The sequence below is a fragment of the Mixophyes fleayi genome, chromosome 12, assembly GCF_038048845.1.
Source record: "Mixophyes fleayi isolate aMixFle1 chromosome 12, aMixFle1.hap1, whole genome shotgun sequence".
Classification (NCBI taxonomy): domain Eukaryota; kingdom Metazoa; phylum Chordata; class Amphibia; order Anura; family Limnodynastidae; genus Mixophyes; species Mixophyes fleayi.
Genome location: NC_134413.1, coordinates 26,770,015 through 26,797,301, shown reverse-complemented (window position 1 = coordinate 26,797,301; position 27,287 = coordinate 26,770,015). Strand labels below are relative to the sequence as shown.

At 39.5% G+C, this 27,287-nt stretch overlaps 1 protein-coding gene across 1 annotated transcript in view; it reads left to right on the top strand.

Annotated features, from left to right (window-relative positions):
- The window catches only part of RAB15 (RAB15, member RAS oncogene family), a 58,218-nt gene extending 32,124 nt beyond the window's left edge, over positions 1 to 26,094 (top strand). The window contains exons 5-7 of the mRNA XM_075192089.1: positions 158 to 247; positions 23,195 to 23,260; positions 24,862 to 26,094. Coding sequence (XP_075048190.1) covers positions 158 to 247; positions 23,195 to 23,260; positions 24,862 to 25,017 — 312 coding nt within the window. The 3' untranslated portion in view covers positions 25,018 to 26,094. The remainder of the gene's footprint in view (positions 1 to 157; positions 248 to 23,194; positions 23,261 to 24,861) is intronic.
- Positions 26,095 to 27,287: the final 1,193 nt, after the last annotated feature.

The following is a 27,287-nucleotide window of genomic DNA, read 5'->3' as shown; positions in this document are numbered from 1 at the left end:
ACTGTCCAAATATAGACCTATGTGGAAGGCAAAATAAACGAGAAACCTTTTAAATACAATCCATAATTTTTATAAGACTGTTTGATTGTTTGTTTTAATTGGGTGTAACCTTGACACACCCAAACTGACCTTGATAAATATACTTTTGTGTTTCCAGTATGCACCTGACGGAGTCCAGAAGATTTTGATTGGAAACAAAGCTGATGAAGAACAGAAAAGACAGGTTGGGAAACACCAGGGGATGAAGGTATGTTCAGCACAGAAAATGCTTTAACCACTGGGATTAGTACTTGTATGTTTGAGATCATTAGTGGATGTTCCAGTCCTGGGATTCCAACTGTTCCAGTGATGCAGGGAAGAGAATTCACATCTCTGCTTCACAGAAACAGTGGAGATGCTAAGGCTGGATCTGCATAATTACAGGGAGGGGTGAGAATAAATGTAACTAGCAATTACAAAACAAAATAAAAAATATAAAAGCAGAAGTCCCCATTTAAAGACCCCTCTGCTATGACCCAAACCTACCCAACACTCCAGTGTTATCCTATTCCACCTTGACGTCCTCTCTGTCCTTTTTAAAGATGAGGATGGTGCTCAGACTATTGCTGTATTCTATTAATCAGCTGGAACGGTTCAGCTTTGCTTTTGGTTTGCCAGTTAAAGGGACCAACGTACCCCATAGAGAAGGAGTGTCCGAGTTCTGAGATCTCATATACCAGCTTTAGCATTGCACTAGTAGCACATAACTAAAAGCAACCAAAAATGTCATTGTAGGGTTAACTTTCTAGTATACCCTTACTCCACTAGAATATGTGTAAACAAAAAAAAGTGTATATTCAGGCTCCTTTGGATTATATCTGTAATTTTAAAAATCAAACAAAAAAACTTGCCAAATGTGGTTTTTAATAATTCCACTACAAAAATCATAAATGCACTGTGTAGCCAGCATCAGATTGGTTAACCTGTCTAGTGGTGACGCTCCAGGAGTATCCTTGAAATCCTTATATTAGTGAATTCTGTTCTCATGGCAACAATCTCTCCTCCGCCTCAGGGGACAGAATGTGCATTAACTTCACTGCTGTGCATTTTATAGCTGACAGGAGTAGAAGAGAAATCATTCTACCCATTGAGTACAAAGTAGGTGATAAAAAGCCATTGGGTCTAATTCAGGAAAACGGTCTTTACACATTGTTGAGTTTAGTGTGTAGTGCCTCTGACATTGGTTTACTAATTGCTCTGCTTTCCTCTGTATGTATTGAAGCCAGATAATTGAACATTATTCTCATGCCCAGCAAAAGTTTAGTTTATTAATGTATATAAACCTTTTACAATAATTCAATGGGATTAATGGCTTTAGTTCCATTGCAAGCCACATGATTGCTTTCCCCTATTACTGTAATATGGTAACTGAGTAAATGAATCCACATTAATATCATACAGACATAATTGAGAAATTATATTGGTTTTTGGAGGTTTTAAAATAAAAATGTTTAATTTTTCATTCTGTGTACTTTAGAATGCTTAGACAGGAAGTCTGGTGTGCATTGATAAAATGTTTCCCTGCATTCATAGATAAATCTTCAGATACGTCCTTGACATAATTATTTATTGCTGAATCTTACTATTGGCTATTAAACTTCTGTTTAAAATCAAAATTGAAACAATTTTATATAACATAATGGCAGCCAAATATATTTGTTTGCAAATGTTGATATGATAATTTTCTAGTAAATGTGTTATCAGCAGGTACAAGTGTCAACTTTATACATTATGCAGGATTTGTCTAACAATTTTGCTACCTGAGGCAGCATCTGAAATGACCCCATATTAGAATAAAAGTATTGTTATTTTTAAGCATTATATTTAGCAATGAGCTAAATGTCACTACATTTAGACTTTTGTATCAATCATATATTTTTTTAATCCCTTCATCAAGTTGCTGCAGTACTGTATCTAACATAAGGTCAGGGATATTATATCCCTATACTGTGGCAAAGCCTTACTTGGGGAAACCGTGTAACATTTGCAATGTCATTGTTGCCTATTGCCCCAGAAGGGTGTTTTTCTAATCTCATTTTGTCATTTTATTTTTTTATATGATGGGGGAAAATGCTTTTTAAACACATTTTGAAGAATCCTATTTATTTAATGTTCCGCTTACATATAAAGTAGCTTTTAGCAAACGTTAAATTTTAAATATTTTTTTGGTTGGGCAACTAAGGCATTTTCATAGTCCCGCCTCCTTTAAAAATTCCTTAATAGACCAGTGACTAAAGAATATATATTTCGGTTAACTGGTACATGGTAATAACAGGGATGGCAGAGGTGGCGTGTAATTCTGCTTTTTGGCAAGGTAGAGATTATTTTAATAACCACCCCTGCACCCCCCCAGAGGTGGGCATCCTCTTTTATATAAAAATAATTCCTTTTTTTGTTTTTTGTGGAAAACTTTAAAAAGTAACCACCAACCCACTTGCTTTGACCCTTACTTCAACTGTTTACGTCCCTTTTTAGGAACCCTCATGCTCTGCACTGTTAGGGTCCATAAAGAAATTGAACCCCCACCACAGACAGCCTGATGTGGCGTAAGCTGCAGACCTCTGTAGGCCCCGCCTCCTGTTTCTGTCATAATGCTGCAACAGGTCCATTTAAGTTGATGTTGGGTGCAGCAGTCCGAGCGGACTGCTATCTGCTGTAGCCTTTGTGAGTCTTTATTTCTTTACGGCTACAGCAGTGGATCGGGGACCGAGTTGGGCTAGTCCCCAAGGTCAGTCAGGGGTAGCAAGTCCTGAGAGTAACTTTTTAATGTTTGAGCCCAAAAGGTAGATCTTTGGAAAATAAATGTAATACTTATGTTACATTATATTTTTCTGTGTTGCCAAAGTATAAACACAATTATTTTATTTCTGACATTTAGAATTATGTCCAATTTCGATAACAACTTTCAATAATGTGTTTGTTTTCCTTGTTTTGTTTTTTTGTTTTTTTTGTTTTAGATTGTATTTATACAATACTAGGAAATAAGGCCAAGCATGATGCAAGACTTTACTACAAGAAAAATGTCCTTGTGTTTTCTTTATATTTTGCAGAAGTTTACACTATACTTTGGTGTAATGCATCTTTCATCTTTCTTGCTGAAAATGTGATCTTTATTTTTATCTGTTTGTGATACCATTATTCTGTACTAATGTTTAGTTTTTAAGCATATGCCTGTAAAATAAAATATAAAAGGGATACTTAACATATATCTACATATCGACCTAAAGATGCATCTTGGTGTTCAAAATATGAATTCTCTATAAGAGTAAGATACTTCTATTCATTCACATCTGTCTGAATTATGAAAACTAGAGGACGCTTCTATAGACACTTGGTAAATGTCTGTGTGCAGGCAGATCTAGATAAGCCCCCTGTCAGACATTGCAGAATGCAAATCTTTGTTGTAAATAATATCTCAGCTGGTAATAAATAGCAAATTTGCACCAATGGATAATAATTTTGGGGTTGAAGTGTGTTTTCCTGTATATTGTAGAAAGAGGCAATATAAATAATTTCACCATCTATACCTTGCATTTACATCCCAACATTACAAAAGCATAAAATACATGACAAAATTAAGCTCTGCCCACCAACCATCCAAGCCAGGCTCATGATCCAACCAAGTGCTCCCCCATTGGGCTGAAGTCCCATTTCTGTCATGGTTTGTCACACCTTTTTTAAGGTATGAAACTGTACTGCCAAAAATGGGACGTTTAGGAGGTATTTTCGAGTACATTCATCGTATGTGTTAAATTTATTTTAACGTTTTGCATGGTTATATACAATCACTCCTGAGAGTGTATGGTGTAGCTATAATTTCATCATCCCATTGGGAGTGATGTCTTGGGAGAGGATTATTTATCTTACTTGCGTGTCATCCCCAGAATGGGCAGCCTTTGTTTCGACATTCCAATGGACTGGTTGATTGGCAGATGGTATTTAGTCAGTGAAAAATATTTATTGTCCCTAATAGCAGATTAAATTTATCTGAGGATCTCAGCCATTGATTGACCCACGTAATGCAAATATTGATGTTTGAAAGCATGAAGCTGTGTGTGCACAAATCTCCCAAAAACTTGCTGCTGATTCCAGCCTTACTTTTTTTTTTTTTTTTTTAAGCACTACATTAACTTGTGTAGTTATTTGATAGTTTGGGATGTAAATGGAGGTATTGTTTCGTGAGAGTATTCATCTTCAGAGGGTGAATTTGCATCACTGCATCCTTAAGATATTCTGCTCTTTTCAAGTTGCATTTCCCATAATACTCTGCCAGAGGTTTGCAGACATACTAGTTTCGCAAAAATAAATGAATTGAAGTAGTGTGATATAGAACAATGTTAAAATGTTTAATTTTATTTTACGTGATGGCTAAAGGGTGTGAGGGGACATTAATGATGTATCCAAGTTTGTGGCATCTTCTTTGCTGAATTGGCATAGTTTATAAACTATGTGATGCAGACCTTGATATTGGTGATTACCAGAGTGAAGTTCGTTCCCTCTATATACGTGGACACTGTTGACAGTGTGGCATAGCTAGCATAGTTTTTTTGTGCTGTCATGTAGACAAGAGTATGCAAAGTAGGCTGACAGTAAGCAGGTGTTTTAGTTTATATTTGGCAAATTGTATGGCAATTCTAGGTATTTGTGTCCATTTTTCTAATGACAGTCCTGTTCCACTGAAACCATTTTTCTTTATAATAAGCAAAAGGTTGGTTTTTGAAACAACTCTTTTGAGTGGAAACTCTCACGTAGTTTTCAAAAAGAATGTTCATAATTAGGGGCAATTCCAGGAGCAAATAATTTAAAATTTAAAATCTGGTACACTCTGGGAATTAACAGTTGGCAACTGTGCTTTCAAGAAGGGGATTACTACTATTATAGACTTCAGAATCTGGGTATTATTTTTCTGCAAGTATTTTTTTCATCTGACGCCATTCATGTCTCCCAGTCTCTATGGATAAAGAATTTAAATTTTGCTAATAAAATGTTTTTTATTTTTTCCCCCTTTTTTGTAAATTCTTTAATGCATTTTTTTTTTCTTGCATGCCAACTGTATGATAAAAATTAGTGAACGCATATTATGCGTTTTTAGATTTGTCCCCATAAACTCCCAAGTTAAAAAAAAAATGGACCAAAACTGCAACAAACTGATATTTAAAATTGAATAAAAGACAGAAGCAAAAAAAAAAATCAAAATAAAACAGTCTGTGTGCATCATTCTTCCTTTTGTTATTGGATAACATCATCTGCTTTTTTGGTTAGCCTTTTCTTTTTTTCCTCTTTTTTAAAAACAACAACAAAAAAAAAAAAATAGTAAAAAAAATTACACTTCAAAGAAAATTTGTGTACGCAGGCCCTTATCTGACAAACACGCAAGATTTCTGTTTTGACGTAAGATACATCTACGTGTCGCTACTCTAATGGGTAGTATGTCTGGGACAAATATGCTTCTAATCCTGAACAAGTACATACAGAAAACATACTTTTATTAATTACTGGGGAGGTAGATGATCAGAGCCAGGTCGCTGTAGAACCTACAAAATTCCTTCCTTTCACTTTTTGTAGAGGATTTCACATTTTGAACACTAAGAAGTGTCTGGTGAACGTAGATATATAGTAACCCTTTATTTTATTTTACAGGCAATGTTCAAACATTGAACAACATTTTCAGTGGACCATGAACTAAGGAGAAAATGTATGTACAAACAGATAAGTATGTATTAATTTGAGTTATTTGTTTGTTTTTTTTTTTTTGTATCTGATATTTTATGCATGATTCACATGTGTTCTAACCACAGTGCACTTGGTCAAGTCATTTTGTTGTCCTGATAAATGAAACCTTTGTATTAGAAAACTAAAGCTGCCCACACACACACTTCCGTTGTCAGCCTGCTCCATTTTCCACTGTGCCCGATCAAAATCAGATTGACCCTGATTGGATATAGATTGGGATTGGATCTGTTCATTTGATAGTTTTGGACCCATGGACTAATGTCTGGTTTACATGAATGTTTGGATGACAATAAAAAACTTGATTGATGCTTGACCACTTGAAGTTTGCTATAGTAAAACTTTATAAATAAATGATGATGATTAATGTCTCGGTTTTAAAGCAAATTCATAATTCTTAATCCATTTAGCACAGGAGATCCAATGCGGATTGGTAGTAGACGGAGGTTTTAATAGCCGTGGGCTACGGCTTTGTTGTGTCCTAGAATATTGTCCCTTTATTAGCTGCAAAATAATGTAGACATGCATTGCTTCTTTACATATGCAAGTAAGTGTACCATCAAACACATTTCAACGCACATGACCAGTCTCCGGTCATGTGCGTTGAAATCTGCTTCCATTTGCCAATATGAATGGGAGCAGCATCATCATAAATGTCACAATACATCTTCTCCATCTCACCAGCTCATTTAAATAATCCTGTTCTCTTTTTTTTTTTTTTTTTTTTTTTTTATTTGGATGCAAAGCTAGGTGCATTTTAGTGTCCACGCCTTACTTTGCATGGCACGTCTGATTCACCGAACCATCGGCAAGTCCATACTTTTGCACTAATGTTGCCGTTTTGACTGATTACTAAAAATCCAGATTTTACATAAGTCTTGAGGGAAAGCATGAGGGACACAGCCGGCCAATGACTAATCTGTGTGTCTATGCTGTCATTAGTCAAATGCACAGATTGAGCTTTATTGCTTCATCCGATCACTGATTCTGGATTTATTCATGTGTAGTCAGATTGGACAGAGGTCAAGTTGCTCTGCAGTCTGTCCATGTGACTGAATATTAACATGTGATTAGCATTAGAGCAGGCACTGTAGTTGATCTGTATTTAAAAGACCGAGTCCTGTACCTGGAAGGTAGGGCAGTTGGCATCTTTATTATATCGGTATGTAAAGGAGAAACTTGCCATCTATTCACAATATTATTGCAGTGCTGCACATACTATATATGGATATGGCCATGCCCCAAGACCATTGATAAACCAACCACAACACACACCACCTGTAGAGACCCTTCCAAGGGCACATACACGAGAAGCTCACTGTTCAACATCTCCTCCTCTATTTGCAGAGATTTTCAGATTGGGAGGGAAGGGGTGGGTGAGCGTTGTTGCCTTTACTGTGATATACCCAAAGATTAGAGAGCTCTGCAGTTTGCACTAAGGCAACTCTATGCGCAGCTTGTGGCACATAGATCCTATTCCTACAATAAAGCTGCAGAACATAGATACCTTATAAGTAAAGTACAGAATGTAGAGAATGCTCCCACAGTAGTCTAGCTAGTGCAACCAAGCCTAGATTTGTGTCACACAGTCCCACCATGTGTAATAGTTCACTATTAACAGAGTCTCAACATTGACTGAAGCTCATCACATGATATTCAGTCACATTAGTTTTGGGAGGGAAGCGATGGAGACTCCCAAGCAGCCATTGTTCCACCCCCTGCATCCCCCTACACTTTACCTATTCAGTGCTTTTAAATAAGGAGGAAGGATGAATACTCACATAAACATGTATGTAATTTACTGCTTTTGTGCAAAATAGTGCTAATAGCGCAATAATTACAGATCTCCTGAATAGACATGTAATGATTGTGCTTTCTATTTTTGTACAGTAATAGGGAATAGAGTGTCAGTTTCAACCATTTTTACATATGAATTACTTTTTGTAGAATTGAAAGAATGTGTCTTTTAAAACATTAATACTTTTAATCTAGAAGTATATCTCAACCTAGTAGATGTAAAATCAACTAGAGGACCTTGGACCATGGTGGTGTCCAATGTTCCAGATAAATGTTTACAGTTTGTACACTTGTCATGTATTAGAAAGTACATAAGTGCCTTGTTATTGGAAGCTCAAGTTTATGATGTACTTTATGGGAATACGTTTGTAAACAAATGTTGTCCAATACATATAAACTGTTTTTCAATACTGAAAGAGATAATGGTAATAATATTAAATATATCACCACAATGTTCATATGGGTTCATGGAATGACTCTAAAACTAAATTGGACTTTGTAGAAAGACCTTTTAAGAAACAAAAAAAAGCGTAAGGCAATTTGTCTCTTTGGTATACGACTGTTGTGGGACAGAAATCAGGTTCCTGATTTATTTTTTGTTAAGATATTCTTAATTTAGTAGTGTAATAGCCTAAAGAGGGGGAGAGGTGAGGAAGGTGAAATGGAGAAGTAGTGCCAAGGGCTCGGAACTGGGGAGACCAGAGTCAGAGAGTTAGGGGTGTCATGGAAGCAGCCTCAATGAACATGCCAGAGAAAGGGGAACCCATGGAGACCATGGGGTTAGGTGCCATAGTCTAGGTACTTTTTAACAGGGAAATATTCTCCTTCTAATCATTACTCCTTAAACCCCATCCAACTAGCCCATGTAGACATGAAATCCGATTTATCTGTCACCGACAAAATAATATCGTCCATTGACATGTAAAGGTCTATCCTATGGAACCATTCAACAATAGACGGGAGCTCTTACCCAGCTATCTTTCCCAAATGTTGGAATAGTTTCCTCCCAAAATGGAAGGATGTCTACACAGTCCCATCAGATGTGGTATAAGGATCCAGGTGCCCTTTTATACGTCCAACGTGTAGAGGAAATGTGTGGTGGATTTTATGTAAGAAAGACCAGCATCTATACCACCTGGATAACTGTTTTTATTGAGTTTCTACAACCAATACACTATGTGAGCATCTATGTGCAGCTTGGAAGACCTTAGGCCAAGATACCAGGGCTGCAGCCGAAGAGAAGTCCCTATACCAGGACGCTGTGCAGGTTACCTAGGAGGAGAAAAGCTTGTCCAAGAGAATCTTGCAGATTGCCCCCACATATGCTATATCGGGCATCTATAAGGTACAAAGCGTCTCAAATAGGTCCATACTAAAGTTCTTACTGCTTCCCCCTCATCTAAAGAAATGCTACAACTGAAGGTAACCCCAGAACTCCTTGTCATCTAGAGAATATTTGACCTGAAAGTCCATAAAAAAACAAAGCTGCCCATTGACCACCAGCTGACCCAGTCTGGTAATTCCTGCGGAATTCCACTTTCTGAATTTCAGGGCCACCATACATAGTACGAAAATGAATGGGGACAGGGATCCTCCCTGATGGGGGTGCCATTAGTAATAGAGATACAATCTCAGAGAGTATCATTAATTTTGAACTTAGCTGAGAGGGACTGATAAAGAGCTAAAATCCTATGGAAGCAGGAAGGACCCCTTCATGAAACACCAATTTACTTTTTCAAAAGTCCTTTCAGCATCCGTACATAGGAGGATGGTGGGGGTTTTAGTAGTAGAAATTAAGTGAATCATATCAATGACTTGGTGTTGTCTCGTGCCTCCCTTCCAATCACAAAATCCACCTGATCAGTGTGGACAGGAGAAGCTTGAGACTGTTGGCTATAACTTTGGCGAATAATTTGATATCAACATTAAGGAGTGTGATTGATCACTAGCTAGAGCACATGGAGGGGTCCTTGCCCTCCTTCTGCATAACAGTGATGTGGGCCTCCAAGAATTGGGATGAGAATAACGTCATTTACGATATCCCATTGAAGGAGTGGCAGTATTTTTTTTTCTTTTTGAAAAAGTCTTTACTGAGGGGGGATGATTTAATGACTTTCCCTTCACTTTAGCAGAATTGGACATAGTCTGATGCCTTACAAGCCTCTTGGGATATTTTAGGAAATTCTGTGTGTGACCTGCCACCCTGCCTGTTGTTGCTGGGAACCGGCTGGGCTTACTTCGTCCCCTTTCGTTATTCCGAATACGCCCCTCCTGCCACAGTGGGAGGAGCCTGCTGCCACCACTGAGCTCCTTTATGGCACTCAGAACCACGTTCCTTTTGGGTAACTGACGCTGCTAGCGTACCTCGTTGCTGGTGTACCTGGGCTGGTACTCCTGACCTCTTACTATGGAACAGGGTTGCTGTGGATGGATCCCCCCTGGCCTATCACACTGACCATGGCTGCATGGGTAGCAGGCAGAGCAGTGGTACTGGAGAGCTGGGTCCAACCTCAGAATCAGCCGGAGAACGGATTAGAGTTTGGGTCTAATCTGTAGGTCACAGGATTTTCAGCATGGAAGATATTTTCAAGCAGGTCTATGAGCAAATAAACATCACTTGCTTCAAACACTGTTTGGAGGTACCAGCATTCAGGTCAAATGTACACTGAAATGTATCTTACGGATTTCAAGACAGTGCATTTATACAGTTTTGGACACAGGCTATTTTTAGCATCGGGATGTAACCTGCTTACCAAAACATAGATTTACATGCATTGCAAAGCTAACGAACTTTACACTTCTGTGATATCTTACAAATCCAGTGATGCCTTGCATCTTGTCTTTAGACACAGGAAAACCTAGCAGCACATTTTTAAATTAAACCTTCCTGTCTCCAAGTGAAACCTCACACATCAAAAGGCATGATTAGCATTAGACCTTTTGTTCTAACAAGTAATTTCCCCACATCACAATACACAGCAGACTTTCAAAACTAAGGCTCATTGTATCAGATATAGGCATTTGCTTTAGAAAGGTTAAAACAGAAAAAACGAATTTTCTACCCTTGTCTCAGAAATAACTATTTCCCTTACCAAAATATACACAATATAAAAAATAAGTGCATGTGCAATTATATACATAAGCGCCCTGCGCTATTTCCTTTAAATAAATTTATACCATCAGTTATTTATATGTGATCCAGTCACACTATATCTTGCAAATAGCTATTTAGCTATTTCTCTCTCTCTCTCTCTGGAGGGTCCGCTGGGGAATGTGAGGTCCGCAAATTTTAAAGAAAGGTATAATATGCTTGAATTGAAAGCACCAACAATTTGTTTGTGTCACTCACCGGACTGTGAGTGCTATTTCTCCTGTGTTCAGGAACCGTGGCCGTCCGCCATCCTGAGGGTCTGCGCATGTGCAGCCCTTATGAAACCTTCAGTTCCTGTTGCTTTTAATTGATTGAAATTAATTGAATTAATTGAAATTGAGTGATCATTACCTGGTTGCTTGATCTTGGAGTCTCATTCCCCATGAGCCTCTGAAGGTGTTCCTGTGTTTCCTCGTGTATTCAGCTCCAGCTGATTCCTGTCTACTACGTTTGTGGTTTCCAGACCACTACAACTCTCCTGTGTTCATCGTGCCTGCACTCAGCTGATTCCTATCTGCTACTGCTGCCGGATTCCAGTCCGCCTCAACTCTCCTGTGTTCAGCGTGTCTGCTCACCGCTGCCTCCATTACTTCTGCCGGATTCCAGACAGCCTCAACTCTCCCGTGTTCATCATGTTTCCAGTTTTACTTACTACTGCTTCCTGAGTATTGCTCCGTTGATCACCGGTTACCTTCCGTGCGCTGCACCAACCTGATTACCGCTTCCATCCTCCAGTGGTCTCTCCTCCTGCCGGCGTTCAGCCGTTCAGGTATCCCTGCACGTCTCCTTGACAGCCTGCTCTTCTGAACCGCAGTATGCATACTTTCCATTGAATTTGCTATTGTATTGCATATCCGTCTGGACTGTGTTGTGTTCATCTCCGGAGTCTTCTATCTACTGAAGCTATTGTACTATTGACTTTGTTTCCTATTACCTGGATCGCTATAGTGACTTTGTATACTTCAAGCAGCGCTTGTCAGTTATTATTGTATTGTGGATATCATCGTGGGATCAAGTTCCGTGTGCCACGTGTATCTTCTGCATTACATTCATCTCCTCGTGTCCCTCCTCACATATACATATATATATATATATATATATATATATATAGCAGTGGTACAACTTGCTGACGCAGACCACTGACTTCCCCGTTACCTACTTGCACCTGGAATCCATTCCTTCACTATAGACCGTGGTACAACTTGCTGTATGCAGACCACTGACTCTCCTCATGTTTCCTTGTCCATCTGGTTCCTCGTGTACATCCATCTAAGTCATTACCAGTTGCTGCTAGTCATAGACTTTCCTTGAGCATTCTCTCACCATCTGCTGATTCTCCTGTTCCGTTGTCACCCTGCTACCAGAGGACCATAGTACCAGCTATATTACTCTGGTAAGAACATCATCTGGTGATATCCTGGGCAAAGACTCCTAGTGCCCGTGACAGTGTGTCTCAGCCCACCTCCTCCATCCTTGATGTAGGATAGTGATCTCTGGGATCTGAGGGCTTTAGCAAGGAGCCTACCCAGTTTATCTCCCCATTGAAAGTATCTCTTCCTGCAGCATCTCACGGCCAATTTCATTTGATCATTTAACAAGTTATTGAGAGCCTATTTTGTAGACTGCAATTCAACCAAGACCTCCATAGAGAGAGAGAAAGTTTGTTTAGGTTCTAGATCTTTAATCTTCACCAACAGAGCCTCCCTGTTCCTTTTTTGTTTCTTTTGGAATGATCCAAGTTGTACACAGTTCCCATGAACAATGCACTTATGCACCTCCCAAACCGTTATCTTAGATGTTTCACTGTTGTCATTAAGACTAATCTATTCACCAAGGGCATCCTCTAATTCTGACTTGGAAATTCAATGAACAGCTCTTGTATGACTCAAACTCCATTGTCTGGGTGGGTGGGCGTGGATGTGTGTGTGCAGAGAAGGTGGGGGGGGGGGAGTCAGCCAAGGCAAGTAAAATGTAGGTAGATGTTTGATCAGAGCCAGTTATCTGGCCTATCCACGAGTCTACCATCAAGTCCAAGTGTTTGTGGCTAAGAAACAAATAATCAATTCTGTAGTAACTGGAGTGGGGGTGGGAATAAATGGTGTAGTCCCTGTCAGACGGATGAAATCAATGATAAACATTGGTCAACTGGTGGTCATGAAGCACACTTCAATCTTTATTGGAGTCCTTTAGTGACACTCTCCCATTGAGGTGACTATCTGAAGGACCAGATGTCAGTTAAGATCACCCCCAATACCACAGCTCCCTACTGCTTATCCTCTAGTTGGTCTGGTGCTTTTGTCAAAAAAGCTGGTTTACCTTGATTGGGGGCATACAAGTTCACTAAAGTAAATAGCTGGTTGGAATCTGGAAATCGCTCTAGATGTCCCTACCGAGTAGTTATGAAAGAAGGGGTGGCTTTAGATTTGGGGCTGCACCCTTTTTAAAGTGTGTCTCTTGTAGATTGTGGAGAAGACGTGAGCGTTTCTCCTCCTATTAATAGAAATAATCTTCTTCTAATAAACGTATACATTTTTTGTCCGACTGGAGGCGGTCCGCAACAAAGGTTATAGGTTCGGAATCACTCGTTGACTATGTCGAACGTTCTCAGAGGTCCTTGGCTCTTAAGGAAAGAGGGAGACACAAACAAAGTAGAGGGGGAGGAAGAGGGGAAAACAGTAGGGGAGGGAAGAGGATTGGGGAACATCAAAAATATCACAAACATTAATATTATTCGATGTGTATACTCAAATGAACTTTGGAACTTTCCGCTACTAAGTTCAAGGGGGGGGGGAGGGAGTGAAAACCCCCCCCCCAAGACAATATATACAGAGTGGATTTAGGGTATAGAGATAAGGTATATGGTAGAGCAGCTGTAGCTGGGTGGTCAGAAAAGAGAACCTATAAGTACACAATCAGTAGAAACGGTTACAAGGCTATTAGGCATTGAGTAGCCTAGGGTAGGAATGGGTTAAGATGCAATGAGAACAATGTCTTCTCCCATCAATGTGACGAGACAGACTTCAGGGCCCTGGGGATAACCACTATCTGCATAAACAGATTTCCTTTGTCTAAGCACCAGGGCGTCCATCAGAACTGTCAGATAAAGTAGGATGGGGAGAGGGGTAACACCTTTAGAGCACCTATTAGGAGGAGATGAAAATGATACTGTGGGGAGTGGAAAAGGAAGTGGGCCTCGTCACCCCTGCAGTGTAGCAGGTTATGAGAGTGGACATTGGGAAGGAGAAGTAAAAACAATAGAGTGGACGCTGTAAGTCCTGAATGAGAGAAAAATGATTAGCCTAAATGCCTAAACCAGTCCATGACATGCAGAGGCAACAAGTGTGACTATAACACCAACTTATAAGGAAAAAGAGCAAGCGCCCCCACCCCTCCATCATCCAATAAGTGCAAGATGTCAATGAAGTGGTGACTCCCAAACTTTCTCAGTTCGCGGCACCCTTAGGGTCTCCATCATTTTTTCAAGACACCCCTAAGCCAAAATAATTACCAGGTAGTCCCCCACCCTGCTTACCACTGGCCCTGGCAACGACACCCCTGTGAGATTGCTTCAGCACCCCAGGGAGCCGTGGTGAACAATTTGGGAACTACTGCACTGAAGTAAATAGAGGCTATACTAATCAGTCTCAGGTGGGTGCTTCAAGTGTGGAAAGACTTAGAGGAAAAACCACAAGAGAGACATGTCGAAAAGTTTGGGTCACATTCTGTTCCTCCAGATTAGAGGAAAAACTATTGCCAGTCTGGCAACTGAACTTTGTTGATATGGAGGGCTGTACAGAAGGACCCCCAACTTGTCATGAGCCTGGCCTCGTGTGAGGAGTTTGCCATCATGGTTCACTTGGATACTCAATGGGAAACCCCAACAAAATCTGATGGTTTTCTTCTTCATCTTGTCAGTAAGAGGTGTGAGTATCTTTCGCTGCTGTAGGGTGGACCAAGACAGGTCCTGGTGTATTTGTATCTTGTAGCTATTAAATTCAATGACGTCTAAGCCTCAAGCTTTTCACGAGAATGGCTTCTTTAACTGTAAAGTAATGAAGTCTGCAGATATCACACAGGATCTCTGATTGCAGACACCGAGGTTATCAAAAATGATTGGGTCATTATCTAAAAGTTAGCTGAAAATTTTGTGAGATCGTTCTATAATTTCTTGTGGAAGAACATCCTCCGTAATGCCTCTAATTCTAAAGTTATTGCGACAGCACCTGTTATCTAGGCTTTCCGGGGTTTGGCAGACCTCCAAAAGCTCTTTGATTGCTGAACAATAATGTCTTGAAGTTTGTTTAAATGAGTTAGTGACGTCTTTGTTATGGACCAGACAGTGAACTCAGTCAGTGACTTATGCCAAAACTGATTTGGATTATTGTCACCTGCGATTGCAAAGTCTCTTGAATCTTGAGCGCCAAGGCTTGGAAATCCTGCTTAGTTGGAAGAGTCTTAAGGTAGCTTAGGATTTCTCCTAGATCACTGCAATCCTGCTGGGCAGACTCAGAGGTGTGGGCCATATTGGGTGCCCCCTTGCTCATTCGTTGTACGAGTGTGAGTAGGGATGTAGAATGGGCGAGTTGGCAAACATCTGTTGGAATGCTGCTTGTGTTGTTGACTCTTTTGGCTTCCCTGTGTCTTTTATGGTCCCTTCCTGTCTTTACTCAGTTAGAACCACTAGGCAGATGGCACTCAAAAGGAACTGTTGGACCTATCCATGTAACATAGCGCATAACTCCAGCCATGAAGAGACGAGCACCATTATTAAGTCAGAAAGTTCTGGACATAGTGTCCAGAATATGATCTGAGGTGGTGAAAAGAGCAGAGCCCCCTGGTTGGTGGCTCTCAAAAAGACAGATAAGATGGGAAGATAGGGAGGTATAAGAGCGAGCAATACAATAATCGGTGTCTGCAACAGTGAAGCATGGTGGAGGTTCCTTGCAAGTTTGGGACTACATTTCAGCAAATGGAAATGGGGATTTGGTCAGAATTAATGGTGTCCTCAATGCTAAGAAATACAGATAGGTACTTATCCATCTTGCAATACCAGCAGGGAGGCGTCTGATTGGCTCAAAATTTATTTTGCACCAGGACAACGACCCCCAACCATACAGCCAACGTCATTAAGAACTATCTTCATCGTAAAGAAGAACAAGGGGTCCTGGAAGTGACGATATGGCTCCCACAGAACGCTGATCTCAACATAGTCTGTCTGGGATTGCATGAAGAGACAGAAGGATTTGAGCAAGCTACATCCACAGAAGATCTGTGGTTAGTTCTCCAAGATGTTTGGAACAACCACCCTGCCGAGTTCCTTCAAAAACTGTATGCTAGTGTATATAGAAGAATTGATGCTGTTTTGAAGGCAAAGGGTGGACACACCAATATTGATTTTAGATTTCTCCTCTGCTCATTCACTTTGAATTTTTTTTATCAATTAACAAAATGCAACTCTTAAAAAAAAAAAATATATATATATATATATATATTAAAAAAATTATATATAATATTTGTTTTTTTTGGGGTGACTTTTTAGGTGAGGTTTTGCAGCCTCCTGATACAGCTGCTAGGTCTTAGGTGGTTTATTTGAGTGCTATTAAAAGTACAAAAGCTACAATGAAAAATGTAACCCCTTATGTGAGGAGATGGTGTTTCAGGAGAGTAGCAAAATAATGGTTCTCATAATTTCGTAATATTCCTGATGTGTAAAGAAAGTATAATCCTTTATGTAAACATTGTGTTTAAAAATAAACTTTGATACCTATGTAAATACGTCGAGCAGCTGATTAAATGCAACAGCTAGTGAATGTGTTCAGCTTATCTTTACATATGTTCTCCTGCCATCCTCGGCAGATAAGGAACTTCCCACCGCTAACTAACATACTGTGGTTTAATATTTAAGACGTATTTAATGTGCAAACATTGACATTTATGGCTGTCTTTTATATTACACTCTGTTAAAATAGTGTTCATAGCGCTAAAGTCTTGTATGAATTGTAAAGACTTGTTGATATTTGTGCATAGAATTAATGGTTTTTATACCTCTTTAAACATACCTTCTTGTCAGCTGCCATATAGAAAACATCTGGCTTGCTACAGTCATAAACAAGACATTCAGTAATATACACGTAATAAGTTAATAATTAGCGATCATATATAGAAAGTCACCAGTGTGGAATAAAAAATTGATGTACAGTTTTTAAACCGCCAAATCCTTTTCCCCCTGCTATTCTGAAAATCTACATATTTAGGTAAGGTGTAACAAAAATGAAAATTGCGTATTTTAAAATACCTTATCTCGCATTCTAATTGGCAATGGTTTGCATCACTACACCAGTCCAAAAACTGGTGTACTGCATGACCAGTGTAGCCTAGTAGTGTAACTTGATTTTAATTTTTAAAACTTCACTTGTTTCCTGGCAATATTGCAGCGAGATTCTGTGCGAATAGGGCTATCTTGTGGAACAAGCTATTATGAAGGTCCAGCGATACAGTATCAAAGTTCTGCTTTTGCGCCTCCATCTCATGGAACGCCATGCCAAGCTGTAAATTTGCATTGCATTGAATTTATGGTCTATAAATGGGAGCTGGTCTTCCAAGATGCTCTTAAGTCAGCCACACAGCTGTAACTCATCCCATAGTATATGGATTATTGTGGGCAAACAGAAATGAATATGCACATGGGGGTATATTTACTAAACTGCGGGTTTGAAAAAGTGGGGATGTTGCCTGTAGCAACCAATCAGATTCTAGTTATCATTTATTTAGTATATTTTACAAAATGACAGCTAGAATCTGATTGGTTGCTACAGGCAACATCACCACTTTTTCAAAGGCGCAGTTTAGTAAATATACCCCATACACTTGTGCTACAGGTGAATTATAAATGATGGATGTGAAATGGTGCACAAATACAGTTAGTGAAAATAACTGGTGCCAGGTCTGATTGTCAATTCATTATTTGGAGTTTTACATAGTGTGTTCATCCAGACACTGTATATTTACTATCTCCCAACAGAGCTATCTCTCTACATGACTTTTTAATGCTGTTAATTAGTCTATGTATAAAAGCATCTTTCCTCTGAATTTGGTGGTCCCCTTGCTAGGATACACTAGTGCTTTCTCCCTTTATAGATCTCATACAAGTCTCTTGTAACGTGTACCCATTGTATCGCTATCCGAAGATCTCAAAAGTCAAATCTAGTTGCACTCCACTAGTTGGTACATGCTGCATCCTTCTTATTTCTCTCTGTCTGCTATGGAACCTCATGTATTCCTGACTTCCACTCGCACCCTCTCTCTCGCACCTCCTCCCACTCAGCATCTAACACATGCTGCATGTGGGCATTACAAATGTATAATGCAAGTCAACCTAACTTAATTAAGCTGCTAGGTACATTTTCTGAGGTGTACCTAGTGCGTCTAAAAGTGACCACACATCTAGTGTTTTATAACCTCATTGCCTTTAAAAACAGAATACATTTTGCAGCTCTTCTGTTTTAAAAAGGTAAAAAATAAATTAATAATAAAACAATTCAAAGATCTTTTGTTGAGAATATAGAGGTGAACATAGACCTGTTCACCTTACCTGTCCTATACCACATCAGTCAGGAAAAAAGAATTGAAGACTGTATTTTTCCTTATGAAGGACCATTTTAAAAACTTTCTCTATATATTTTTATTTTTTTTCAAAATTGTCAAAATCAAAGTACAAAATGCAATTAATTTGAAAATCTTAAATATTTAAACTGTATTTAATTGAAAAAATGCTGTATTCTAAGAGATAAACCTGTTTTAATGCCAGTGTTCTGTTATTGCCTTGCTGTTAAATAGGCTTCTTTGTCTAAAGGTATTGCTGGCAGTAACCACTTTAAAGTATGAAGGCTTATTTTCACTTTGTCCATCGACTACATTCGATTTTGCCAGCAATAGTGCTTTTATAAACTTGCCATTACGTCTCAACAAATACAGTGCTGTTTTCTTAATGTAAATATAATTGGAACAAATGCAAGAGCACTTCATCTAAAAATATATATCTGTCTTCCTCTACTGTCAAAATCGTCCTATGAGTAGGTTTGAGTAACTCTTTTTTACAGAGCCCATCAATACTGCAAACCTCTTCTAATTGATCGTTAAAAGACAAGTCTGATTTTTGTGCTGTTGTTTTTTTTTACCCTAAAATATCCATACGGGACCCCAAGTATCTATCCTATCTTTAATTGTTGGTTAGATACTCTGTTATAACTAATTATTTGCTGTTGGTGGCGCAATGTTTAGTATTTTTAATTGACAATGAACGCTGGGTTAGACTCAGACTAGAGTGCTAATTGCCAGACTTTGTTCCTGGCGTTTCAGATTCCTCCCACACTTCAAAGCTGTCTATTGCTAAGGTAACTTACTAGATTGACCTTTGTGTGTGGTAGGGGATTGGTATTGGGAACATACATGAATGAATAAACATTCTCTCTACAATGCTGCATAATATATTAAGGGTAATAATGTTAGACATATGATGCAAAAATGCAGAAACTTCAATAACAGGTACCTGTACACTCTTAGTATGTGCATCATCATCATCATCAGTTATTTATATAGCGCTACTAATTCCGCAGCGCTGTACAGAGAACTCGCTCACTTCAGTCCCTGCCCCATTGGAGCTTACAGTCTAAATTCCCTAACATATACACACACATAGACAGAGAGAGAGAGAAAGAGAGACTAGGGTCAATTTGATAGCAGTCAATTAACCTACTAATATGTTTTTGGAATGTGGGAGGAAACCGGAGCATCCGGAGGAAACCCACACAAACACGGGGAGAACATACAAACTCCACACAGATAAGGCAATGGTCGGGAATCAAACTCATGACCCCAGTGCTGTGAGGCAGAAGTGCTAGCCACTTAGCCACCGTGCTGCCCATATCTAACCAATGATTGACAGTATTGATTATATGTCCAAAACACACTGTTATGTCTGTATCTATCATTTGCAATAAAGATTCTCCAATTGTGATCGCTGTGGTTCCAAAGCACATAGGTTTTATTTGCAATAGTATTACAAGGCAAAGTTTGGTATGCATATGTGTGCGCTTGTTAGTACTAACACAAGCTTCTATCAGAACGCTCTGGTTTCCAAAGCCAGAGGTGAAAAATCTATACACAGTACAGTTGTAAAAAGCAGTGACATCATAAAGATACACAGTTACAGTATTAAGGTCTCCATTCATAGGTTGAAGGGTCTTGACCTCTCTTAAGAACTCAACATGGAATCTAGTCATGGCTCCTTGAGATTGCCAAGTGTCCTTCCCTCCTCTAGACCTGTATACACTGTTTTATGATCCCTGTGTACTGGTTATTAGGTACACATAAAGAACACTGGAAACGTTCTCATGCAATTGAGAACATAGTGATACCAAACTCGTTTATGAAACATTAATTAGCTTCTTTAACACTTTTTATATTAACTAAAATAAATAGATTGAACTTATTTGCATGTTGTTGTTTGCAAGTAATAATTATTTAATTGCATACTAATTGCATCGCAACTGATATTGGTGTACAGAAAATATTGGTTACCACCTTCTTCAAATTATTAAACTTCAGCAGCACATTGGGTCTATTATGTAAAGGGAGACACGTTTACTGAAAATTCTGAAACATTGACTAGCTGCATATTTTGTGTTGTGAATATTTTTAATCTTGCTATAGGTTGGGTTATGCCAAACTATCTCAAATTAGGTCACACTATATACAAAAGAGGTTATAAAAACAAACAAAACCCTGAAAACAAAGTGGTGATATATGTCTATGTAACATGAAAATCTTAGACTTTATTTCTAAAATCCTGCACTAGGTGGCAGTACAGTATAACAAAGACACTGCATCTGTTACAAACACCAGTTAAGAAACATTACTCCATTTGATCAAAGCTGTTGAGAATTACGGTATTTGTATGGCTGATACTAATTGGTGGATTCCAATGACACGAAGGGTCTTGGGCTATTTGTTATGAAAAGGGGATAACACAGATTTTCTAATCCCACTTATTACAGCAATAGAAAATCCGTTATCACATATTATAGCTTCGCCCAGTGCAACTGGAGACCCTGACTTGGGATTTCTGTTCCACATGTCAAAAAAAAATAAATATAAAAATATTGGAAAAATAATTTGCAGGCACTCCAATGTGAAAAATTGCTTTATTTAAATAAAACCTGTATCCTGCTGAATCGGTAAGGAAGATTACATCAGTATTTGTACTGCCATGATCATTGTTAAATAGGCTTCCAAAAGGGAAAGCTTTCATCGGAGAGGCCCGGAATTGTAATCTGAGAGCCAGGGGTCAAACCTAATAAGTACAGGATATAGAGTTGAGTTTCAGAGACGAGCTCAATAAACTGGCATGTATATAGAATTGTGTGTTGTACATGGTTAGGATGATATGAAGTGGGAGCCCTATACCTTGCTAATTGTTAATTTATAATCATAATAACTGAATTATTCCTGTAAGCAAGCAATGCAAGATAAATAAACAATTGTGTTAAAAGCAAAAAGAGGATTTTTCATAGGAACACTCAAAAGGCTCCTGGAATATTCATGGAACTAAATAACATTTAATTGTTACTGCTCGCGGTTATTGATATAAGCTTACAGAACAGGACACAGAGGCCTTCCCCTTTAGCAGCCGCCATTCCCGTAGAGCTTTATGTGCTCACAGGTACTTGGATGCCCCCAGGTCTTAAACTCTCGCGTAGTGTAAACTTATATGCAAAACTGGATCTGGAAAGTAGGAGGCAGTAGCAAGAATGGAGTGGGTGGTCAAAGCAGGTCGAAGGTCAGGGGTCCATAGCAAGCAGAGTAACGGACAGGCCAAAGGGTCAGGACTGGCAGCAAGCAGGGGTAACCAAATAACAAAACCAGAGTTCAGGGTAACAAGTTCAAGCACCGTCCAAAAACAAAGCCAAGGGTCACACGTAGAATCAGGTTAAAGGTATCGAAGTGTCCACAGGAACAAAAGCTGGTCAGCAAAATGTGCAGCACCCAGGATGCTATAACCTGCAGGGAGGCTAAGCCCTTAAATACACAAGACAACCAATCAGAGGACAGGAGGGGCCGGCATCATAATTAGCCCCAGGGGCTGCCTAACTAATTGGTACAGCACTCCCTAATTAGCCTAGGAGTCTGTGGACAGAAGGGATCCAGTGCACATGCACCAGGTTGTCAGATATGGTGCTCGCAGCGGGGAGTTACATAGGGAGCGGAAGTGAAGTACCAGCTGTCACAGCAGCAGCCATGATGCACAACAAAGGAGGAAGACGAGCCGCCGTCGGGGCTTCAATTGTTGCAGCTAAATCCCTGTGATATGTAAAGTGTAGCACTGGGGGGGGGGACACCTTTCCCATCATTAGGGTTGAAAATCACTGATTTAAACTTAGTTTTACGAAAATACCAGTAACTGATAATTCTGTCCTCCTGTTTATACCTAACTGTTCAACATCCCTTCCTCCTTCTCCTCCTAAATAGTTTTAACTGGATCTTACATAGGCATAAGGTCAGTCTGTACAATGGCATCGCTACTTTGAACAGTACTATTGGTTGCGTTCTACTTCCCTAACATTTTTAACCACTTACCTTTGTTTCCACATTAGTATTTTGATGGGGTGTCTCCCCCACACGAAGCCCACCCTTTCCTCAGTTCACAGGGTCTAGGTAGTTAGTTAGTATTGTGGTCTTTATAATCTACTGAGACATCATGCTACAAGTGATCAGCTCTAAAATTGGAAGCCAGCTTAGGTACTGGGACTCTACTAAACTGAACTGAAATGGTAGCGGTCCTAGAGAGTACCCCAAACCAAGGAACTGGCATAGGAAAAGGTGGGTTTAAATATTATGAAGGTGGAAAATCCTTTTTAATCCAGCACTGCATTTGCAGTGTATAGTAAAAACATATTTTTGTCTGGTGGGTATTTATAGCTGTGGAATATGGAATTTTCCCCAATCAATACCACCCTATTTGTGTCTTTCCTTTAGAATGTAAGCTCTCACAAGTAGGGCCCTCTTTTCCTGTGTTTTCCATCTACTATTCCATCACCCTCTGTACCTCTTGGCCTGCTTCCTTAGCCCTGTTTTCTGCAGCTCTGGTCATTACCATCACTCTCATTCACTGTCCTGTAAATAATTTGATCTGCATTACCATGTTATCTGTATGTTTGTATTCAGTATGTCTGGTCTTTTAGTATTTTGTTTTTCATGTATCCTGGATCATTGCTCTCTGTATATATCATGCACGACGCTGCAGACGTTTTGTGGCGCCTTATAAATAAGAGATAATAATAATATGTTAAGGGACATCCTGACTGGTCTGAAAACCACAGCTTTAGGAGATGGCAGAACAATATTGTGTTTGTCTACTTATGTCTTTGCCATTAGAATGCTGTGATGTTAAATTTCCCTTTTATTGTTTTGCCTTTTTAGCTTGCAGAAGAATATGGCATGGACTTCTTTGAGACAAGTGCCTGCACTAATTATAACATAAAAGAGGTAAGAAAGCAGATAAACAATATGTTTTATCTGATAACTTCTCATATTTTTACTGTGCCACATAATACACTGATCTATAGAATATGGAATTAGTTCAGTGATGGGCAACCGGATGCACTTCAAGGGCTGCATGTGCAAATCCATCTAACCACACTCACTTACTCTATGTTGCTACTATCTTTCTCCCTCTCCCCTCTGTACACCTGACTGTCCCCAAAAATATTTTGTTTCTAAAATGCAAAAAAAAGCTAAAGTTGGCTCTGCACCCTTACATACCTTTTAGACCTGCACTCAGGGCCGGATTTACCGCTAGGCACCTGCCTAGGACCCAGCGGCTCTCGGGGGGCCCAGCTGTGGGGGGGGGGGAGGGGACAAGAGCAAATTGAAAAAAAATAATAATAAAAAAAAAAATCGCCCCCTCCCCCGACTCGGGTGCCGCGAGTCGGGGGAGGGGCTTCACGGGGCTAGTGTGGTGGCTGGTCTCCTCCCTCCCTCCTCTGTGTGGCCTGCTTTGTGTCACATGGGACGTGCACCACATGACAGGTGCCGTCCCATGTGTGAAGGGGATGAAGACTCCAGTCCACAGCTCCTAGATGGAAAAAGGTAACTTGGGGGAGGGTTAGGGTAGTATATTAATAGTGTGTGTATTGTATGTGTGTGTGAGGGGCCACTGTGCGCGTGTATTATGTGTGTGAGTGGCCACTGCGTGCGTGTGTGTGTGTGTGAGGGGCCACTGTTTGTGTGTATTATGTGTGTGTGAGGGGCCACTGTCTGTGTATATTATGTCTGTGTGAGGGGCCACTGTGTGCGTGTATTATGTGTGTATGTGGGGCCACTGTGTGCGTGTACTATGTGTGTGTGTGGGGCCACTGCGTGCGTGTATTATGTGTGTGTGTGGGGCCACTGCGTGCGTGTATTATGTGTGTGTGTGGGGCCACTGCGTGCGTGTATTATGTGTTTGTGTGTGATGGGCCACTGCGTGCGTGTATTATGTGTGTGTGTGAGGGGCCACTGTGTGTGTGAAGGGGGGAGGGGGCCCAAACTGATATCTTGATATCTTGCCTAGGGCCCCATGAGGTGTAAATCCGGCTCTGCCTGCACTTGCCCAAAATGCCACTCAAACCTCCCGCTTGCCCTCTGATTCCATATGCAGTCCACAACTCCCTGCAGACTAGCCACATGCCACCCACCCATGCTACTTAATGCACAGTCACCTGTAAAAAACAGATTTGCAAAACAAAACATTTATGGGGAGATCTCGCAATTACCCATTGATGATCTCCCCATAACTGTTTTTATTTTGTGAATCTGTTTTTTTCCAGTTGACTGTGCATTAATAGGCAGTAGGTCACCTCTGCAGCTATGTATTGGTGGATCACTGAAAATAATCATATTATGATGTACCCATTTTGTGCTTAAAAATATGCACATAGGGATTACCATTTCTTAAGTAAGACTCTTTAACATGGTATTTTGGTTTATTTTGTTGGTGCAGTTTGCTATCATTTGCTGTTCTACATATCCCTTTGGGAATTTATTTCAAATTTCTATTGTATTTATTAATGGTTACATTTTTGTTCATACTCTTGTGCTCCCCCCAGTCATTCACTCGACTGACAGAGCTGGTACTATTGGCGCATAAGAAGGAATTGGATGTCTTGCGCATTGCATCCAATGATGAACTGAATCTAGCGGAGCTTGAAGAGGATGGCAACAAAGCTGATGGAATGGCAAACTCTAAATCCTGTTGGTGCTAGGCAACATCTACTGGGTAGTGGAGGAGAGGTGTAACGAGTCGGCTCACAATGGAGTGTTTGCAGTATTGTATTGTGAAAGCTCTCTGGGTTCTGACAGATGCCAATTCTTAATGTGGATGGGTCTAATGACTAATGATTGATTTTCGAGCTTTTTGACAAGTGTATTTCTAAATAGAAAAAATAAAACTCCTATTATTCAATTTTTAAATTGAAATCCTAGGGCCTGAGTCATTAAGGCGAGCAAAACAAAAATAAAAAAGGAGTAAGTTTGATCCTGGATAAACCATGTTACAATGCATGGAGTGCAAATTAGTTTATTTTGCGCATAAGTTAAATACTGGCTGTTTTTTGCATGTAGGACACAAATACTTGATAGCTTTATCTTTACACTGAAATTTAAAGTTGATCTAGGACATGCTCCACTCCAACTAGAAATCTGTCCCCACATTTTTAATTCATCTCCCCTCCAATGCAGCATGGTTTCGCCCAGGTGCAAAGTTACTACTTTTTTCTGCTTTGCTCTCCTTAATGACTCGGGACTCTAGTTTCCAACTCCTCTCAATTCAATTCACATAGTGATTGGTATACAGGTGTTTCCATGGACGTTCCAGAGACACCTTGTCCCAAATTAAATCTCCCCCCCCCCCCCCCCCTCCTAAAAGTATCTTTAGCATTGAGAACATGATACTTTGCAGTTTGGGTTTTTAAAAGAAAAAAAAATCCAGACACAGATCTTTTAAAGGATCTCTAAATTTAAGACAAAACTTACCGTCTGTAAAATATCTGTTATCTCCTATATTGAAAAGGTTCCATATCCTATCGTATATCATATCATGACAGAACTTGAAATATTTGAAATTGCATTTTGTAATCATGCAGTTGAGGACAAGCACTTTTTTATTCAGGATTTTATTTTTTATTTTTTGGGGAAAGAGATGTCTACCTACAGTTTTTAACCCCAAAAAAAGGTCTCCCCTCATGATCACAACTTTCTCAAGTTTCTTATGCCCCAAATAGTCCCTCATAAAAGTATATATTTATTAGATGTATTGTCATAGGAATCAAAAATAAGAGCGCTGAGATACAATGTAATTGTTACAATTTATTACAACATATACATTTTTTTTTAAAATAATAAACCGTATTTGTCACTGACCATACTTCACACTTTACTGATTCATTCATCACAACTCAATTAAAAATTGCTATTTAATTGTCACGACTAATCTTTTAACTATTGTGAAAAACAGCTTTTATCAAAACTGTCCAAGTTCCAATTGCTATAAATAAAAATTGGCATCCTATGTTGTTAAGACATTTACACACTATTATATATCATAGAACGTGACAGAAATCCACAACGAGAACTGTTTAAGTGGCCACTCATTTTTCTACATTTCTTACAGTTGCTGTCTTGGGGGTTTATTTACTAAACTGCGGGTTGTTGCCTATAGCAACCAATCAGATTCTAGTTATCTATTTAGTACATTTTACAAAATGACAGCTAGAAGCTGATTGGTTGCTATAGGCAACATCTCCACTTTTTCAAACCCGCAGTTTAGTAAATCTAGCCCTCGATCTCTGTTAGTAGATCAGCTATCACAATCTTAAATTAGTGTATTAGCGTTAAGCGTTCCAAATTTGCCCAAAGAGAAGTTGCTTTAATCAAGCTGCACAGTATACTTGGTGGAAGATATCCTCCAGATATAAGGGGTTAATTGAAGCCGCAGATCTGAACTGGCAGCCATCTATTCACACAGCAGGTTTTATCTGTGGGTCTGATTGTGTCAGGCATAAGAATGTATTGAAGCTGTACGATTGACAGCACAGCCGACAACAATCAAAGTTCAGCACACGGATTCTGAACTATGTCAGCGTGTGACATCCTGACTAGTTTCTTGGCCCACCCTACATGGCAGCTTCGTCAGAGGAAATAAATCCAAGTAATCCTTGTCACTATTTACAGTGGTCTTAGCCAATCATATGGCAGCATCACCATAATTCATATCATTAACATAATTCAAATCATTATTGTTCCAGTTGTCGTGGTGATGGAATGTCCTATGACACGTCGCTAATCCCAATATTCTTTGCGGTGGCCTCAACTAGTTGCAGTTCCACACTATGGTATATGAGTAGTTGTGCTTGTTGTCATGGATATCAAGCGTCTCAGACGCAGTTCATCTTTTTGTTATCTAACCGGGACTAATAGAGAATTTATGTTTATATTACAAGACATAGACCGCCAGGACAATGATACATGATTTACT